Raw genomic sequence first — 20,468 nt, 5'->3', positions numbered from 1 at the left:
CTGATAAGAGATGTTGTACAAAAGATCCAGAGGGCACCAAGATGGGGAAGGCAGGAACAGAAGAGAGCAGGGATGAGGTCTCTGATTGTCCCATATAGGGAATTATCCTAAAAGTGAACAAGTAAATGGACTCCAGTGAGCTAGCTGGCCAGGAATAGAATCACTTTAAACTTCTGGGAGAAGCTGTGGTGGTATAGCAGATTATAGATAGCTTAATACCACCTTTGTGTCAACAGCTGTCAGTGCAAGGGGAAAGCCTTGCCACAGTCGTTAACACATTGGTTACTTCACGACTGGATCACTGCAATGGGCTCTACGTGGGGCTTCCCTTGCGCTTGAGCCAGAAGCTGCAGTTAGTGCAGAATGCTGCAATTGCTGATTACATCAGCTCAAGGGCAACAAGGGAACCACAGATGTACTTATACCAAGCCCCTTAAAGCCCAGTCCTTTAAACAGCTGTGCTAGCAAAACATGAAGCTTTAATCCCAGTTAATTGCACTAAAGAAACTGCAAAGCTCTTGGGTACTTTTAAAGGAAAGGTTTTAGCTTAGTGGTTGAGCATCTGCTTTGCATATTTTGTTTAGTCGTGTCCGACTCTTCGTGACCCCATGGACCAGAGCAGGCCAGGCACTCCTGTCTTCCACTGCCGCCCGCAGTTTGGTCAAACTCATGCTGGTAGCTTCGAGAACACTATCCAACCATCTTGTCCTCTGTCGTCCCCTTCTCCTTGTGCCCTCCATCTTTCCCAGCATCAGGGTCTTCTCCAGGGAGTCTTCTCTTCTCATGAGGTGGCCAAAGTATTGGAGCCTCAGCTTCAGGATCTGTCCTTCCAGTGACCACTCAGGGCTGATTTCCTTAAGAATGGATAGGTTTGATCTTCTTGCAGTCCATGAGAAGCTATGAACTATGGCGTGCAGGACACCCAAGATGAACAGGTCATAGTGGAGAGTTTTGACCAAACGTGATCCACCTGGAGCAGGAACCGGCAAGCCACTCCAGTATCCCTGCCAAGAAAACTCCATGGACAAAGACAACAGGCTTTGCATATAGAAGGTCCTAAATTCAATCCTGGGATAGGTCAGTCAGTAGAGCATGAGACTCTTAATCCCAGGGTTGTGGGTTCAAATCCCACGTTGGGCAAAAGAATTCCTGCATTGCAGGGGCTTCAACTAGATGACCCTCATGGTCCCTTCCAACTCTACAATTCTGTGATTCTGTGATTTCAAAGTACGACTGGGAGAGATAGCCAAAGTAGGGGAATCTGAACCCAGTATCAACTGTCCGGGTCCCAAACAGCTGGCCAACACTATCATAGATATAACAGCTCTATGCACACACACCCCACAGCTGGAATCTTGCACCTAGCATCCAACTGCATACACAAAAATGCAGACAAGTTAGGAACATGTGCACAGAAGCACATTTTTGCATGCACATAGGCTGTCTATGGATTAGAGTGTCTGCTCATTCATGTATATATATTTTTCAAATTCTCCCGCTTTCTTACAAATAATAATAACAACAGAAGGCAGCCTGCTTATTTCTTAGTTCCTACAGCATCTCTACAAAACTAAACATTCCTTGCAATTTCATCTTAGATATCCAGAGCAACACCTACTGGTCGAATGATGGAAATGAAAAGAAGAAAGAAAATAAATGGGATATAAGTTAAATACTACGAAGAACTCTTAACTATATTTAAGTTAATGATAGAGTCATTGTTGCACGTAATTTATAAAAAATTGACCCATAGCAAGCAAGGAATGGCATGAAAGTGGTAGACACAGGAGTAAACAGCAGCCTAGTTTTTACACACACACTCAGGGTATGTACACAATACCCTTTATTATTATTATTATTATTATTATTATTATTAGAATTTATATACCGCCCTATACCCGGAGGTCTCAGGGCGGTTTACTCTGGCTTCAGCGCATTGCCACCTCTGTTCTTTGAACTGAAGTACACTTGACGTTATCCACAATTACGCACAATCCATTGGTTTCTTCTGAAAATGCTGCATTTTGATGCGTTTTCCCTAAGACTAGTGCTTCTTCTTCTTTTTTTAATAGAAGAAAGATGCCAGGACTCACCATGAAGTTGTCACCTTTAAACATTGGGGGTGGGCAAGGTGCTGGTATTGCATACCCTTAAGTGCCCCCAGAAAAAAAGTGCTGGTGGGATGTGTGTGTGCATATCATGGAGGAGTATCCCACTTCCCACCCACTGCAATCTTACCAGTGTCTCCTCATAAGGATGTATTCAATGGGACTTACTCCTTGGTAAGGGGGTAGGATTGTGTTCATTTTTTTAAAAAGGGGTGGTAATTCTACTCAGCAGAATTATGCCCAAATTAAAAAAGGAAAAGAAAATGTTTGCTATCGTTGTCAGGTTTCACCAATTCCGTCAATGCATTTATGGGTGCTTTGCAGCTATAGAAACCAATCGGGAACCTCTGGAATGCCTGCTCGAATCCTCTTGCAGACACTCCCTGGTGTGAGATTCTGAGCTATGTAGAAAGTCGCTATCTGTTTCGAGTGGAAGGGATGATTTGCAGGCATGGAGGGGGCCAGAAAAGATAACATCTGGAGTTCCTTCCAACTCTTTAATTCTCTGATTCCATAATGCAGCCTTCCCTGACCATTGTCCATTATGCCCAGGGATTTAGAAGTTGTAGCCCAACACATCTGGAAGACACTATGTAGTGGAAGGCTGCACACACACACACAGGCATAGCCAGGGGGGCAGGAGGGCAGATGCCCCCCAAAATCAATAAAAATACAAAGCAAACTGAGCTTCTCCCCACCCCCAACAAAAGGCCTGCCCCCCCTTACACACACACAACATTGCCCATTATGTTACATTACATTACTCACCCTGAAGGGGCCCACACATTGACAGGGAAGTGAGACCTTGTTTTTGCTCCAATCTCACATACACTGTCTAACCCACTCCTGAAGTCCAAACTCAACCTGCATCAAGGACTGAGCCAGGAATCTGCAAAATTTGGGGGCAGTATGGCCAAGAACATGGCCCCATAATCACATGGAGTCCCCTGAACATGACTGCATGAACATGAAATCTAAGGCATGCATTCAGATTGCTGTTTCTGAAACCATCTTGACTGTAAAACTTTAGATTTTATTTATCTATTTTTTAAAAAAACACAGCACATGTATAGAAAACCTTACAGGACCAAATAGGCAAATCAGAATAGAGCAATTCTGATATTTCTTACCTTGCAGGACACTTTTTACAATGGTTTCTGTGTGCTCGGCCAGCAGATCTGCTTTGCTAATTGCAGCAAGGGAGAGATAACTCGACATGTTCCTGCACAGTTCTTTGTTACCCCTCTGCAGAAACTTGACTGCGACGGGGACAGCCAATGCCATGATGGGAGGACGGTTATAATTCTGTTGAGGAAAACAGAAGCACCAAAAAAGCAACATTTATTACAAGTCATTGAACCAGAATCTGCTTGGGTCCATCAGCTAAGCCCATGGAGCTTCTTTAAACATGTTCCTTTTAGCACCATCTTGGGATTCTCTTGGACTCTCCTTTTAATATTAGCTGTGAAAATTATCACAAGTTTTCACACGCTATTGTAGAAAAGCAGCAATGGTCTGTCTATGTAAAAACTGAAGGAATGGTTTTTCAAGACAAAGCTGCAATGTTTTGACCTGAGAGCAGCAGCAGGGGGAGGGGTGGGGTGATGGGACTCATCCAACCTCCGCTTGCAAGTGTCACTGCTGCATGGTAGAACATAGAAGGTCAAGGTGGCAGTGAGGCTGGTGCAGTGCAAACAGACCAGCAGGAGTGCTGGACTGGCTCTGTTGGTTTGCACTGAGCCAACCTCACTGCTGACTTTTTTCTACTCGCATCAGTATGCAGCAGCAAGGTGAACAACTGAGGGCCAGGTGAGCATTACCACCCACCCCACTGTCCACTATGGCCTAAAAGGTGTGCCCTGAGATCCCTCACAATGTTTCAGACGATGTGGGACCATCAATGCGGACCATGCACAGATGCACATAACTTGAGAGCTGGATCCTAGCGATGTGGAAAGCTGCATTATACCATGTCATACTATTTGCCCAGATAGACTAGTATTGTCCACTGACTGGCAGTGGCTCTCCAAGATCTCAGGTGGGTTCCCCCCCCAGTCACTGGCCACTTGATCCTTTTAACTTGAGATGCTAGGGGTGGTGAGCAATGTTCCAAAGGCCACATGTCAGGGGTGCAAGGGGCCAGGTGCAAAAGTGAAGCCACAAAAGTGAATGTTACTAAGCCTAGTTCCTGCACACACTCACACTCACTCACCCCTCTCTGCCCTCCATCCAAGCAAAGAAGTGGCATTATTGAGAATGCAGCCAGGCAAAAGCACTCAAGGGTGATGGGAAGAAGTGAGGAATGTGGCCTGGGAAGAATCCTGAGGGCCAGACTGTTAAGTAGTGGGTGAACATATCAGACGACACAGTGATTCTTCAAACAGCTCTTGTTTATTCACAGGCCAGAACTGAACTGAACTGAAGGGTTCAGCCAGCCTGCTTATATAGAGCTCCACTAGAACGCAACAGTAACCATTTTCTGTAACTATCCAATCACTGAACGTCACTCTCGATCCCTTATTTGCATATGTGGACCTGAACTATCTACAGTATCCCCCTGCTGGCCCAGGGTGAGAACTTCAGTACATAACACAGACAGAGAGGACTGATGGGCTGCATTTGGTCTCTAGGCCCAAGGTGCTACAATTACACCTTGTGTAATCACTGTGCTATGAGGGACGTGGGTGGCGCTGTGGGTAAAACCTCAGCGCCTAGGACTTGCCAATCGCATGGTCGGCGGTTCGAATCCCCGCGGCGGGGTGCGCTCCCGTCGATCGGTCCCAGCGCCTGCCAACCTAGCAGTTCGAAAGCACCTCCGGGTGCAAGTAGATAAATAGGGACCGCTTACCAGCGGGAAGGTAAACGGCGTTCCGTGTGCTGCGCTGGCTTGCCAGATGCAGCTTGTCACGCTGGCCACGTGACCCAGAAGTGTCTGTGGACAGCGCTGGCTCCCGGCCTATAGAGTGAGATGAGCGCACAACCCTAGAGTCTGGCAAGACTGGCCCAAACAGGCAGGGGTACCTTTACCTTTTAATCACTGTGCTACGATTACACCTGGGAACTTCTGCAGGCCACATATGTGCTCTACAATGAGCTACGATTTGCTTTGTTTTTGCACCAACACAAAGAGGCAATTGCACTTTGCAATCCCTTTCCCAATAGCTTGGATTTCTCAGGCAACTTGTACCATCTCTGGACTTTCTGGCAGGAACGGCAACTGATAGCATTTCTCTCTTTGTCTCTCTCAGGTGTACTTCTTTGTATAAAGATACTGTAATGGGAATAACTTACTTAGGAGATTGCAGCCTAAGGAGCATCAAATTCAGTGGGAGGCTTTTGATCACATGCCCCTTGTTTGCGTCTTGATTACAAGTACAACTGATTTTAAGGCAATTAATATACTCCAGGCAACAAGGCCCTTTGTTTTGACAGCGTTACAATAACAAGCGAAGTGGAGACAATGGGGGCTTGTTCTGTTTATTAAAGAGTTATATTTCTGGAAATCAACACCTGTCTTGGATCCAGGATACTTTTTTCAACTTCCATTGCATCAAATGTTTATTTGGAGCTGGTCCTAGAATTCTGAAGCTGAAACAGAGAGAACTGGGCATACAGAGAGTTTTAATTTGCCACCGCACTGATGGGAAACCAGGTCTAGGAGCCCTTTCTCTCCCTCTCCAATATCATGTTCTCGACCTTTTGGATGAAAACAACCAAGAGTCAAAACAGATTAATATGATTTTTAAAGCAAGACAAATCTTTGGGGTTAGTCCTGAATGGGAGCCAGGGTGAGATAGCAAGAAACGTTTTAGTGCTGTTGAAAGTTTGCAGTCAGGAATGGCAGGATTAAGAATTAAGACTGAAAACAAGGGTGTATTCACATGACCAAGTTAGAGCACAGCAAACTTGTTGGCTTTTTCAGGTGTTTTTCACAGCGCTGCCCCCCCCCCCCAGCTGCTCACATCAACATAGTAATTAGTGTCTGATACACTTCAATTTCGGTACACACAGGGAGGCATTGAAACACAGGGATGTCTTTACCCTTTGTGAAGTTGTACGCATTTTGGCTGGAGATGACTTAGGAATGGCTTAAGGACTTCAACTGGTGTGAAGCTGGTTTTAAAAACAATGCACCAAACAATTCACAGCAAAATACAGGATATATATGCACTGATAAGGCAATGTGATAAGACACATTCACCACTGAATGCCTGGTAAAAGGTAAAGGCAAAGGTACCCCTGACCATTAGGTCCAGTCGTGGATGACTCTGGGGTTGCGAGCTCATCTTGCTCTATAGGCTGAGGGAGCCGGCGTTTGTCTGCAGACAGCTTCCAGGTCACGTGGCCAGCATGACTAAGCTGCTTCTGGTGAACCAGAGCAGCACACGGAAACACTGTTTACCTTCCCGCCAGAGTGGTACCTATTTATCTACTTGCACTTTGACGTGCTTTCGAACTGCTAGGTGGGCAGGAGCTGGGACTAACAACAGGAGCTCACCCCATCGCGGGGATTCGAACCACCGACTTTCCGATCGGCAAGTCATAGGCTCTGTGGTTTAAACCACAGCACCACCCGCATCCCTGAATGCCTGGAGATAGTCCAAAAGGTGAGCTGGGCTTTGTGAGAGAGGAAGAGTTACCGTATTGGCCCGAATATAAGCCACACTTTCCCCCCAAATTCCGATCCGGAAAAGTTAAAGTGTGGCTTATATTTGCAATCGCAACCTTATGATATTGCTGCTGAAACAGCTGCCCAGGAGGGCAGGGGGGTCAGGAAAAAAGTGCAGCACCCGCCCGCAACTCCCAAGCCTCCCCCAGCTGTCAAAATGAACGGGGAAGACTGCTGCTCCCAAGCCTCACCCAAGCCTTTGTAAAGAAAGGGGAAGGCGGGTATTGTCTTTTTCCCCTTTTCCTCCCTCCAATTTTAAAGGTGCAGCTTATATTCGTGTGCGGCTTATTTTCAGACCAATACGGTACCTGAGAAAGCCTGTGACTATGGGGAGGTTCCAAATCAAGTCTAGGGCAGTTCTCCAGTCAACCAAAAGCTGGTTGTTTGTGAAAAAAAGCATTGATCATTGCCAAGGACAATGTGCTTTGGTATACCACTCTCACCTGCAAAATGCAGCTCATAATATCAGAAGCAATCTTTGCGTGTGGTGTATCTTCATCTTTCCCCGAAGGTTTCAGATTGTGCTCTAAGCAAGATTCCCAGAGTGCAACAAGGGCTTTCCCATGTTTCTCTATGGATTCTGTTTCCCTGATGGCCGTTGTGATTCGAGTGATACAGATCTCCACAACTGCCTGGTCGTTGTCATTCGTTTGGTAGTCCTGATTGAGGCAAAACAGTTTGTGAGGCTTAGGTACGGTACTCAAGTGTCATCAGAATGAACCAAGGAGGTTAAATCTCTCCCATACACCATACCAATCTATAGCTTTAGGCAGAACTTTCAATTTTATTTATGTCACTGCTCTACTAGCAAGTTTTCTCCTGGTTGACACTTGCTCCAATCTAGCTCTAAAGTGTGTGTTTTCTGAAGGAATGCGGTGTGGCTAAAGCAAAACCACTCTGACCCAAACCTAGAAAGCATGGGTCAAATGGGAAACTGCTTGGACCCTTGCTTTCTTAGTACTGGACATGCAGAAGTGTAGACGAGCCCTATAAATTGGTGACACACTGCGGATGGTACTACTTTCCTCCGATCCTACTGCCAATCAATTTGAAGGAATGACCTCATGTGCTGGTGTTGATGTGAACTTATTATCAGCCCCTCTCATGTTCCTTCCCAATCTTTCTTTCTTCCCACCCCCCAAGCGGAAAAGGCTCAAATTCTTATTCCATCCTTTGAAAGGAAAAGGTTCTCTATCCTACTCCTTTTATTCATTCCTTTCTGCCCATCTCCATGATTTTTCTTTGGGGGAATGTTGGAGAATAATGATGATATCTGTAATTTTCTAAGGCTTCATTCACGTGACATCTTAACTGAATTATCTGAATTTGGAAATCATATGGAAGCGTGTGTGCAACGAAAAATATGTATCACTGATGCCCTCTAGTGGGAATTAACTTTTAGACTTTTGTTTTTTTAAGGAAAATCTTTTTATGAAATGGTTTTCAAATGTTAAGAACTAAGAGTTGGTGCAATGTAAAGGAGCATGTGCAAAATGAGGGGGAGGGGGGAATACCTATTTATTTCCCCCTTCCCCACCTTGCTAAAAATGGACTTCTTTTCAGGTGTACATAATTGAGGCTGGCCCATTTTGAAACCCTCACACTATTATAAATCTCCCCCCCCCCCTTTCTCCCATTTCAGGCAGTGGATGACTGGAAATTTATTCTCACAATAATCGTGTAAAGCTTGGTCCCATTTTACCTATGGTAAACTGAGGGTGAAATTCTGCATTCACTGTGTGTGTGTGATTGTACCCTCACATTCTTCAGCTCTTCACAAGAGATGCTCATATTTTCTGATCCATTATTATACATTCCATCTCACACTCAAAGAAGGGGCATTAAATGCATTACTTACTGGAGATGAACTAATAGTTTTTATTTGCTCGAGAGCTTCTGACAGACATCCTTCTATTTCAGAATCGTCTAAGGAGAAGAGGTCCCCTGCACGTGAAAGATCCTTTTGTCCCAAAACGAGTCCAAAGAGATGGTGCATAGTTGATTGTTCGGCCAGAACGTGCTTCAGTCAATAATCCATCATAAAAAAAGTGTCCCTCTCCTACACATTGGATTCTTTTTCACATATTTTTGGACCTCTTCTGCCATAATCTGAGAAGAAGAAATAGATTAAGAAGAATGCTTGGTTCTCTAAAAAAATGTTTAAAAAAGAAATAATCATGGGCATAACCACAAAGACACCAGTACTATATTAATTTTTAATACAGTTATACAGTATTTAATAGGGACGCGGGTAGCACTATGGGTTAAACCACAGAGCCTTGGGCTTGCCAATCAGAAGTTTGGCAGTTCAAATCCCCGTGACGGGGTGAGCTCCCGTTGCTCGGTCCCAGCTCCTGCCCACCTAGCAGTTTGAAAGCACGGCAAAGTACAAGTAGATAAATAGGTACCGCTCTGGCAGGAAGGTAAACGGCGTTTCCGTGCGCTGCTCTGGTTCGCTAGAAGTGGTTTAGTCATGCTGGCCACAAGACCCGGAAGCTGTACGCCAGCTCCCTCAGCCAGTAAAGCGAGATGAGCGCCGCAACCCCAGAGTCGGCCACAACTGGACCTAACGGTCAGGGGTCCCTTTACCTTTTTACAGTATTTAATATTTAATATTTAATATAGTACTATATTTAATTTTTAAGCATTTCAATGCAGAAGTGAAATGCACTCAAGTATATATGGTAACTTATTAAAAACATTTAAATACATTTAAATAAATCAAAAACAATTTATTGGTCTTTTTTTAAAATAGCAGAATCTGTTTTTTATTCATGTGATGAGCTGCCTTGGGTCCTGCACTGGGAGAAAGGCAGAATATAAAATAAATAAATTTTCCCCACCCATGTAACCAGATGCATTTTGGCAAAGGTAAATAATGGAATAGCAAGATCTGCCCCAAACTTTATTGATTTGATCATTTCAACAGGAATTATATGCTGATGAGGGAAGCATTAGAGAAAATATACAGAGCATTAAAGAACAAAGAAGATGCCAATGGTGAGGAAATATACTAGTGAATGGTAAGACAACAGGAATACAGTACTCCTTTGACCCTAAAAGGCAAAACCACATGTGCTTCTCAGAAACATTTGCAGCAAATATTTTCTGTGCGTTATTAAGCTCCCTCCCACCCTGCCTCCAGTAAGAAGGGCTGGAAACTTACTTAAAATGAAAAGTACGGTAATACTTGGAGGAGCGGAGGGGGGACCATATTCTATGATATGCAAAGTGATCACAAGTAGACCTTTAATTCGTCAGGATGAGTTGGTTTTCGTGAGAAAGTGCATTTCATCTGCTGTCCCTGCCCTTGTCAAATATGCTGCTATCCGCATATTCTTAATTTGTGACTGTTATGTTGTGATTTTTGCATTGTTGTAATATTTTTATTTTGCGGTTTTAACTGATGGGAGCCACTTTGTGCAACGCATATCTGTTAGAAAGGTAGGGGGCAAATCAACTATATAGACTCCTTAAGCTTTTAATTGATACCCCCCTATTCAATGGGTTCATGCATGAGTTCTGTTGTGCAATGGAACCCACATGCACAAGCACCAGAGGAAGGGGCGACTGCTCAATGGCCCAGCAGATGTTTTGCACTGAGGTTGCAGGTTCACTATCCAGCACCTCAAGTTAAATGGAACCATGGCGGAAGGGCTGGGAAAGACTACGGAAGGCCAATACAAGTCAGAAAGGCCAGGCTTTTGATTCCTTATGATTCCTTATCTCTTCATACATTTCAATGGAAAATAAAATTTGGAATTCCCATTATTTTGGGCTGGAGCCATATGTTAGCATCTAACTGCAAGGCTTTTGAGCTAACGTCCCCATACATTTTGATAGAATGGAGCAGAATGGAGCACTTTCATTGGTGAAAGCACTCTCCTCCGTTGGCATTTATTTGTCCTCCCTCTAGTTAGTGCCATAGTACAGTGGTGGAGCATTCCCCGCTGGCACAAGAGGCATGCATGCGCCTGTAGGAACTAAGCAGGGCCAAGCTGCATCCGGCCACATAGCGGAGAGCACGGCTGCCCGACTCAGACAATGCTGCCCTGCTTTGAGAGGCGCACTCACGGCACCCTGCAAGCCCAACATCGCTTTGCGAGACTCGCAAAAACGGAGCAGGGCTGGCAGGGCACATTCCTGTTGCGTCCTCCTCAAGCCGCCAGCTCAAGCCTGTTGCGTCCTCCTCCACCAGCTGGGGAGCAGGTGAGAAGGATGCAACAGCTCATTGCACTCTGCAAACACAGCACTGCTGTGTGCCCTGCCCTGTTGCATCCTTCTCACCTGCCCCTCAGGCTGCAGGGTGCCGTGAGAAGCGCAACAGCTCACGACATGGCAGAGGAATGTGCCCCTGCCAGCACCCCCATGTTACCCCTCTGCCATGATAGAATATGTTGTTGGACCTATTTATCCAGACTTTCTCTGCAGATGCACACAGCAGGAGCCCACAATGGACCCCTCCTGCAGAGTCTGGATCTTGCATCCCCAATCTAATCCTTGTCTTTTGCAGCTAGATCATGCCCTGTCATTAGGGCAAGGGCACCTTACTTGCCAGCAACAGCAACAGCCAAGTTGAAGGGTCACACACACACACACGTACGTCACTGTGGCTGTGCAATTATAGCAGCTACAGAGGCCATGGTGCAAACAACAACCTCCTGTAAAAACTCACTTAGCCAGGTCTGTGCAATATGTATAGCACATTTTTAAAAGAAAACAAATGTCAAGGGTAGCCACATAAACCTGCAGGATCTGGGTTCAGTCAACTTTTCAACTGCTAGCAATCTGTCAGCATGAGGATATTTTTAAAAAATACAACAGGACTTAGAAAAGAAGAAGCCTCAATATTTTGCATTCAGCAAAAAACCCACCTATATAATAGATATAAAAGAACCTATTGGTTTTTGCTTTTCCTGGCTTCATACCTGAAATAATAACAGATGGTGTGCCATCAGGCTTCCTGCAACTGGATCTCTTCAGTGTATAATTAGAATTAGAGGCAAATGTAACTCTTTTCAGCAGAGTTTTGCTCTAAACATATAGCTGGTTTACATCAGCTGTGATGTATGAAGAAGAGCCAGTGTAGCGTAGTGCTTAGATTGTTGGATTAGGATGTGGGAGAGCAGGGTTCAAATCCCCACTGAGCCATGAAACTCACTGGATGCTCTTGGGCCACTCACAGTATCTCAGACCAATTTACCTCCCAGGGCTGTTCTGAAGATAATTAACAAGGAGACCTACAGGTGCCACCTTGAGCTCCTTGGAGGATTGGTGCGATATATTGTAATGATAAATATAAACATGAATTCAGCACATCTCAGAACTCGTGTTGTCAATGTTAGCACATTGTACACTGGACACACACACACACTCAACAGTGCCTGTGGTATAAAGTCAGGCTTACAATCCCGCTTACAATTTGCAAAAGTCTGCGGCTGGCTGCCTTAGTAGAGTAGAGAGATAACCACTCCAAGGCACAAGCGATAGCACTCTCTAATTTTTGAATTTGGCATGTGCCCGCTAATGAACTGATGGACCTATTAAATAAAAAAAATCTCATGTCACTAATCTCATGGGCTAATTGACACCCAAAGCGAAAAAGCAAGTTTGCCTGTTCACCCTTGTGATTGTTATTCTCTCTGAGTGATACTCTTATCACTGATAAGAGGGCTATGTGAATATCCTAAATGCAATCCAACTTCTTACTTCACTATGACCCTTCTCTTTACCCTGCTAAAGAAAAGCAGCCCCTTTTCAGTTCTTGGCAACACTGCACATGGAAGTATAAGCTAAATTTTTAAAATGCTACCTTGCTTTGCACACTCACTTCCCTGTCCATTGCAATCCAGTCTTGTGTATATACGGGGTATATATATATATATGTGTGTGTGTGTGTGTGTGTGTGTGTGTGTGTGTGTGTATCAGTGTGTGTATCAGTGTGTGTGTGTGTGTGTGTGTGTGTGTGTGTGTGTACACACACACACACACACACACACACACACACACACACACACAGAGAGAGAGATATATATATATACGGTATATAATAGGCCACATTATGGAATGGAAGCCAGCTTCCCATTTATATAATTCTGCTAGGCATGCAGTAGGAAGAGGTCACCTCCAGCACACATTTCACTGTCAGTACCTTTCAGTCCTGGTACATAATGTAGTCACAGCAGCTCTAAGCTCAAAAAGCGCACAGTGTCTTTTCCTGACTCTTCCTGAGAAAAACATTCAAATTGTATCTCACCTAAAATGTCAGTCTGACCTTTAACTGCAAAGCAGGAAGAGTAAAATAGTTTGTACTGAACCACCTCCTTCCATTAGTCCCAATGACACTGATTTAATACCATTCATGTCAATACAATTAAAAAAAAAAAAAGTGTAGAACACAATAAAGTATAGTGGCAGGAAATGCCTCTATAAAAACATCCAGTTTGTGTATTATTTTTCCTGCCATAAAATGGACACCTGTCATCTTTTCCTCTTGCCCTTTTAAAAACTAATATTACAGAGTTATCCATAAATGAGTATGCATCTTGGTAATTAACAAACACAGCCTAGCAATAAAACACGAGGCAGGGGGTAAATCAAAACTGCACTGACAAGTCAGGTTCTCTGTCTGATTCAGTAGCCTAAATGACAAAACACTTGAAATCAACAAAAGTACTGTGGTATGAGAAAACAGGTTCAAAACAGAGGTGCTTTTTCAGCATTTCTGATTTTACTTTAGAAAGGAACCCTTTTAGAAAGGAAGCATATACAATGCTTTACCTGAACATGACTCCAGAACAGCATCCACAGATAGGGCTTTTTGGTTTCTCTCTCTCTCTTTTTTTTGCAGCGGCAAAGTTGCGTATTTTGAGAATCAGGGTTGATGTGCAGCTTTGCCTGTTTGTTGCAACAGTCCAGCATCCAAGGGCACAACAAGTGGAAAGTTATGGAATCTACTGTTAACGCAGTGAACCTGAAGCTGTTAATTACAGGGCCACGGATAAAGAATTTGAGGAATGCAGCCTAAAGCAGCCTTAAAAAGTTACCAAGGGCTTCGTCAGGTGACCAGAAAGGACCTAAAAGCAGAGCAGCCTTAACTGTGAATGAAAGCCTCTATTATTGGGACAAAAGCCGAAAAAGCCTGTTCGACTTGAGTGCCTGTTGTTTCCAGTGGATAAAAGAGAGCTCTCTGTTGGTGGAAAACTATCCTCTCCTGGGAAGAGACCCCAGACGGCTTGCAATATTTTTTGTTCTTTGAAAGAGAGCAAATGAATGAAACTTCTATGGAGAAGCCATTATTTCTCCAAAGAATAAAACAGCTCATGAATACAAAAAAGGCCTGAAGGAGCTGCCTGCAGCCCTCTTGGGTCAGTTTATGATATGTAATACCCACACCCCCAACATATTTGTGCACTTCAACATGAACATGTCATAGCAATGCAACTCAGGAAGCCTCTACACACAGAGAGAGTTCAATTGGTTTGTCATTTCCTCGAAACCAGGGAATCTTGGGAACTGTAGTTCTGTGCAGATTTTAACAAGAGAATTAGAAGCGCCCTCAGTTCTCAGGACTGGAGTAGCCATAGCAACAGAGCTCTTCTGAAGCCAATATAACAAGGCTGGCCTACCCATGACTAAAGGTGCAGCAATCACCTCAGGCGGCAGTATCAACGGCGGGGGGCACACTTTTTTGAAAAAATCCTAATGTGTAATACGGCCCCAGTATTACAATTCCTGAATTCATTTCAGCCTCTCGTTTCTTTATACATTCCAGGAATAAACACAAGATGGAAGTGAAATGAAGCGTCAGCAACCGCTGTCAAAATCAGTGTTTCTTATCTTGACCCACCATCATTTTATCCAAGGATAGAGAACTCTCCAGATAGCTTCTCTCTAGATGTAGATCCACTCCCACTAACCCCAGCCAGCATAGCCAATTTTCAGGGATGATGGGAATTATAATCCAACAACATCTGGAGGGTCACAGATTTCCCAGCCCAATAGGAGGCAGGTGAGTGGAATCCACAGCTTTTGATTATCATATTACATTGAGGCACAGCCCTTGCCACAAGATCGTGTTTCTTTAAAAACATGGAAAGCTGTCTTAGTTGACCATTGATCCATCCAGCCTGGCACTGTCTGCTCTGACTGACAATGGTTTTCTTGGGTCTCGGGCAGTGGCCTTTCTTCATCTTTTCAACTAGAGATGTCCAGGAATGAATCTGGGACCTTTGCATGTGCTCTACTGCTAAGCTCTAGTTCCTCCCTGAAGGAGTTTTTTTTGGGGGGGGGGGAATTCATCCCAGATGTATTTTGCAATGTGTTTATCAGGTATATATGACACAATATTAGTTGTGGTGCCTGCCTCTGGGACCTATATAAGCCTTGTGTCATTTACCTCTTATCACTAGAGCCTGAATAGAACTAGATTAAGTGATTTATAGCACAAAGCAAACTTGCCGGCTTACATTTTTTGCCCCTTCGCTTTAAGGAAACAGGAACAATTCTAAGAAAAATGCATTTGGCTCAAGCAGTTATTTAAGGAAGTTATAAATGAGACTTGCCCTTTTAGGTGTAACATGTTTCAGTCAAAGGTTTTTTCCTCAAGCTTTGTTTTTTCCTCCTAATATTTTCTTCCAGAAAAATAAAACCTTCTTCCTCATGCTAACTGAACAAGAGAATAATTGTTACATGTTTTGAAGGCAACTTCTACATATTTGAAATTTATCACTTGCCCTCCCTGCTCTCCTTAATTTTCTTCACGTTAAGCAGCAAACATTCACTTCCTTCAACCTTTCATTTTATGTCTTGCTTCTCAACCTTCTGCAAAAAAGATCTTACTGTTCAGGTACTTACATATGGGAGAAGAGGGTATTCTTGATAAACTGATCCCAAGTTGTTTAGGGCTTTAAAGATTAAAACCAGTACTTTAAATTGGGCCCACAAATGGATGGGGAGCCAGGGCAGCTGACAAGGACAGACATAAATGGTCAAAGGGACCAGTCCCACTTAATAACCTTGCAGTATTAGTCTGAGCTAACTGTTCCAGACCATCTTTAAAGGCAGCCCCATCCACCACGCATTACATTAGTCTAAACAGGAGGTTACCAGAGCATGGGCTAATTTTGGTCCAGGCTCTCTCCTTCCAGCTTAGATCACAGCTGGTATATGAGATGAGGGAAACTGTGTGGAGGTTTCAACAACACACATTTAAAACTAGCTTTTACATTCTGATAGTTTATGTCCGTGCCTTTAAAAGTAACATAGCAGCAATATGTTTGCAGGGAATGTTTTGCCCAAGGATGGTGGGGCTACCTAACTTGACTGTGGGGAAAGCAGCTTCTAGATAGTGGGATGAAACCCAACACAATAATGTCTCACCTGATGGCCTGTTTGCTCTGATGCTGAAAACAGATGTGTGAATCTACATTCTACACAATTTATTAATCACAAATTCTCTAACCGAACCTTAAATATGAAACGCAACCCAGACCTGACTTTGTTCAACATAAATGTCATGTTTGCATTGATTTCAATGAAATGATGCAGGCATTCTGGCTAGCAAGGTTTATGCTAAAAGCCAGTTTAAAATCAATAAAACTAGACTGGTTTCAATCCAAAACCTTCATCAGACACGTGGCAGATTGTAACTTTTGAGTACCAAGTGTTCATTTTCTCATTCTGGATAATATTAAAGTCCTATCAGGGGAAAAGGCAGGGTATAAATAAGTAACTATATAATAGTAATAATAATAAATTTTCCTCTTTGGCCATAACATGTTTGCCATCCTTTGCATCCTTCCAGAGCAACATAAGTTGTTTTATTTTTATTGTTGTAGAATTCATAGAATCTCCCAGGCAACTTTTCAACAACATTCACAAATATGTTTCCAGTGAAAGGAAAGGATTAACAATATCTTGAAAGAGAGCATCTCACTTCCACAAAGCATGTATGGTCTACTGCAGTTCCCATGGGATCAGACACATACATTGAGACACTTCCTACAAAACAGCCATTGTTTCTTACATGTCTCTCCGTTTCCTTCTGTCACGACGGGATCCTGCCCTTCATTTTGACTAACCAGGCCATAGACAGCATGTAAACTCACGTAAGCAAATAAAGATGCCAGCTGCAACCAAAGTATTCAGGGAAGTGATTCAGTCCAAGTTGTTCTGCATATGTTTTATACTTTGCACTTGTAAATTCAGCTCTTTATACTGCTTATAGTTAATGAAGCTGTCCCAAGAATTAGTATTCATCTATATGGTTCACTATACAGTGGTACATACCTCGGGTTACATACACTTCAGGTTACATACGCTTCAGGTTACACACTCCGCTAACCCAGAAATAGTGCTTCAGGTTAAGAACTTTGCTTCAGGATAAGAACAGAAATCGGGCTCCGGCGGCCCGGCGGCAGCAGGAGGCCCCATTAGCTAAAGTGGTACCTCAGGTTAAGAACAGTTTCAGGTTAAGAACAGTTTCAGGTTAAGAACAGACCTCCGGAACGAATTAAGTACTTAACCCGAGGTGCCACTGTACACACACTGTCATTTTCAGCTACAAATTTCACATTACTAACTTAAAAGATTCCTTACCATATTGAAAGGGGGAGATTTATTACAGAGGGAAAGTTATTATAAAGATGATTTTCTTATAGTAGAGTCTAATTTGGGGGTATATACATGTCTTTCATTGTCGTTAGAGCTTATGTTCCTGTAGATGGGCAAAACCCAAAGGTCCACAGTGGTAGAGTATGTGTTTTGCAAGCCTGAGGTTCCAGGTTTAGTTCCTGGCATCTCCAGGTAGAACAACCAGGAATGTCCCATCTGAAACCCTGGAGAGCTACTGCCAGTCATTGCAGACAAGCTGAGCTAGATCAGCCTTTCTCAACCTTGGGTACCCAGAAGTTGTTGGACTACAAATCCCATCATCCGTGATCACTGCTCCTGCTAGCTAGGGATGATGGGACTTGTAGTCCAACAAATCTGGGGACCCAGGGTTAAGAAAGGCTGGGCTAAATAGACCAGAAGTCTGACTTATTATATTACATTCTAGACCCATTTAGGGGCCGCCTCTGCTGCAGCGCTGGTAGGAAAAGAAAAGTTGGAAATTGACAATATGCAAGAGTTTCTTTAAATCTCAGCGTACATTTTAGCATCCTTCTGGTGTGGCCAACTTGAAAGGCTGCCTTCTCCCATATGAACCTGTCCAAACATTGCAGTCATTCAGAATGCCTTGCTTCGCATCCTGTTATGTTCAGAGGCTCATCGGACTGCTGGAGTGCAAGACAGGATCTTGTCGTTTGTTGTGCCCACAACTCCCAGGCAGCCAGATCGACCTTTCGTCATGGTTTTTTAAAATGAATTTAAAAACAAAAGCAAAACAAAACCACAGACACACACCTTTGCTTCACCAGATCTCTGCTAGTCTGGGCTTTTATTCCTCTCCTGTGAAATTTTTGATAGCTTTAATTTTAGGGGATTAAAAAACTTAGTGACTGTATTTTTTTTTAATCTTATGTTTGTTTTTAATGATGTTTTAATCTTTTTGATGATTAAAAGATGCCGTGAAGGTCAATCTGGGCAGAAAACTGATGTAAAAATATTTAAATACAATAAATAAGATTTTTTTAAAAAGGGTTTTTCAAAATACTGGTGTCCAGCATCAGGGATGGGCAGAACAGCTGGAACCCAACAGGTCTGAGGCACAGCATAGAAAAATATAGACTTTACCTCCTCTCCAGACACCAGTATGGGTGACATGATAAAATACAGTTTTACTGCTTGGGCCACTAACATATTTCCTGGTTGGTAGGCCTACCTGTATCCAAATTACCCAGCATCAGTTTCTGGTGATGCCTCATAGGTAGATAGTTTGACTTCAGAGGAATAGAAGGACTGACCTAGTCCAGCGAAAGCCACCAGTTCTACATTCCAGTTTTTGAACCCTAATCAATTATATAAAGAAAAAAACAAATCAATCAGATGTAGATGCTTAGGGAGCAATCCTAAATATGGAAGCCAGCATAAATTATGATGGTTTAAATTAAGATGGCATAAAGTATGCTAGATCCAAACTCTGTTCAGGGGCAGGGCTACTATTGGCTGGAGCTGGCCTAAATCCCAGCAGAAGCTGTAAAATAGTTTGTTAAGGTAAAGGGACCCTGACCATTAGGTCCAGTCGTGACCGATTCTGGGGTTGCGGCGCTCATCTGGCTTTATTGTCCAAGGGAGCCAGCATACAGCTTCCGGGTCATGTGGCCAGCAGGACTAAGCCTGTCCCACTCCACAACACCCTCAGAATGCCTGCTTTTCAGCACTTATATCAGCTTAAGAACCACCAGGCTTGGTTCAGCCAGCTGTGTCCCAGCTGAGCCAGGCTAAGAAGTAGATATGCTCAGCTGGAGATCTGCTAGACCCTAACCTGGGGGATATCGCTTTAGGATTGCCTTTAGTCTATATAATATTTAGCATGAGGATGTAGTCGTCCTTCCTTGACAAAAGGAGGTCATAAAATCCACTCCACTTTGTTAAATTAAAATACAGTGGTACCTCAGGTTAAGTACCGGTACTTAATTCGTTCCCGAGGTCCGTTCTTAACCTGAAACTGTTCTTAACCTGAAGCACCACTTTAACTAATGGGGCCTCCTGCTGCTGCTGCGCCGCCACAGCACAATTTCTGTTCTTATCCTGAAGCAAAGTTCTTAACCTGAAGCACTATTTCTGACTTAGTGGAGTGTGTAACCTGAAGCGTATGTAACCTGAGGTACCACTGTAAATCTACATTTTAAAGGCTATGAATATATTATATATTTTTATTGGTGAGGTGATTCTTCAGCCAGAATCAGAAGCAAACCCTGCCCCCTTTTAACCATTAGATTAGAAACATGACCAACACCTGCGATCAGGTACAGGCAATATGTCCTTCCGAATTTAGTTGACCAACATAAATGCCCATAATCAGGTTATCACAGGACAACAGTTCTTTGAGGACTATCGCCTGAAATGCTGAAACAAATGTAGCTAACTTTTGTTACAGTATTTGAGCCGCTCATGTATCCTTCTGAGCTGTTTAGTGACAACTGAGCAGTAACAATACATTTGCAGAAGATGAAGGAATATCACAATGTTATTTTATAATCTTCTACAGTACTTTGCAATACTTCTGCATTGAGTATTCAATCACAAATTAATGTTTCTATAAAGAGTTGAAGGTTAAGAGGTGCAGGCTTGACAAAACGTAAGTAAATAAGATATAACCCTAGAAACACTTACCTGGGAGTAAGCGCCCACTGAATTTAAGGGGCTTAATTCATGCTGGATTGGGCTGTTAGTATGCAGTCTTGTATTCACTGACCTGGAAGTGTGAATGGGGAGAAATTCAATTCAGTTCACATTTAAAGGTGAACCAACCTACCGTATTTTTTGCTCTATAAGACTCACTTTTTCCCTCCTAAAAAGTAAGGGGAAATGTGTGTGCGTCTTATGGAGCGAATGCAGGCTGCACAGGTATCCCAGAAGCCAGAACAGCAAGAGGGATTGCTGCTTTCACTGCGCAGCTATCCCTCTTGCTGTTCTGGCTTCTGAGATTCAGAATATTTTTTTTCTTGTTTTCCTCCTCCAAAAACTAGGTGCGTCTTCTGGTCTGGTGCGTCTTATAGAGCGAAAAATACGGTAATTCATACATT

At 43.4% G+C, this 20,468-nt stretch overlaps 1 protein-coding gene across 5 annotated transcripts in view; it reads right to left on the bottom strand.

Moving 5' to 3' along the window:
* VEPH1 (ventricular zone expressed PH domain containing 1) overlaps positions 1–18,724 on the bottom strand; it is a 128,616-nt gene extending 109,892 nt beyond the window's left edge. For 2 of the 5 annotated variants that reach the window (XM_028731387.2, XM_028731388.2), the window contains exons 1-4: positions 13,558–13,882; positions 8,636–8,886; positions 7,221–7,436; positions 3,239–3,413 (exon numbers count right to left, since the gene is read on the bottom strand). In XM_028731387.2, coding sequence (XP_028587220.2) covers positions 3,239–3,413; positions 7,221–7,436; positions 8,636–8,773 — 529 coding nt within the window. In that variant the 5' untranslated portion in view covers positions 8,774–8,886; positions 13,558–13,882. Of the gene's footprint in view, positions 1–3,238; positions 3,414–7,220; positions 7,437–8,635; positions 8,887–13,557; positions 13,883–18,601 lie in introns of those variants that run through there. The other 3 variants (XM_077929841.1, XM_028731386.2, XM_077929842.1) reach the window with 3 other exon arrangements.
* Positions 18,725–20,468: the final 1,744 nt, after the last annotated feature.

This window comes from Podarcis muralis, chromosome 6 (assembly GCF_964188315.1).
Source record: "Podarcis muralis chromosome 6, rPodMur119.hap1.1, whole genome shotgun sequence".
Taxonomy (NCBI): Eukaryota; Metazoa; Chordata; class Lepidosauria; order Squamata; family Lacertidae; genus Podarcis; species Podarcis muralis.
The sequence above is the reverse complement of the archived record's forward strand: the minus strand, read 5'-3'. Positions and strand labels throughout refer to the sequence as shown.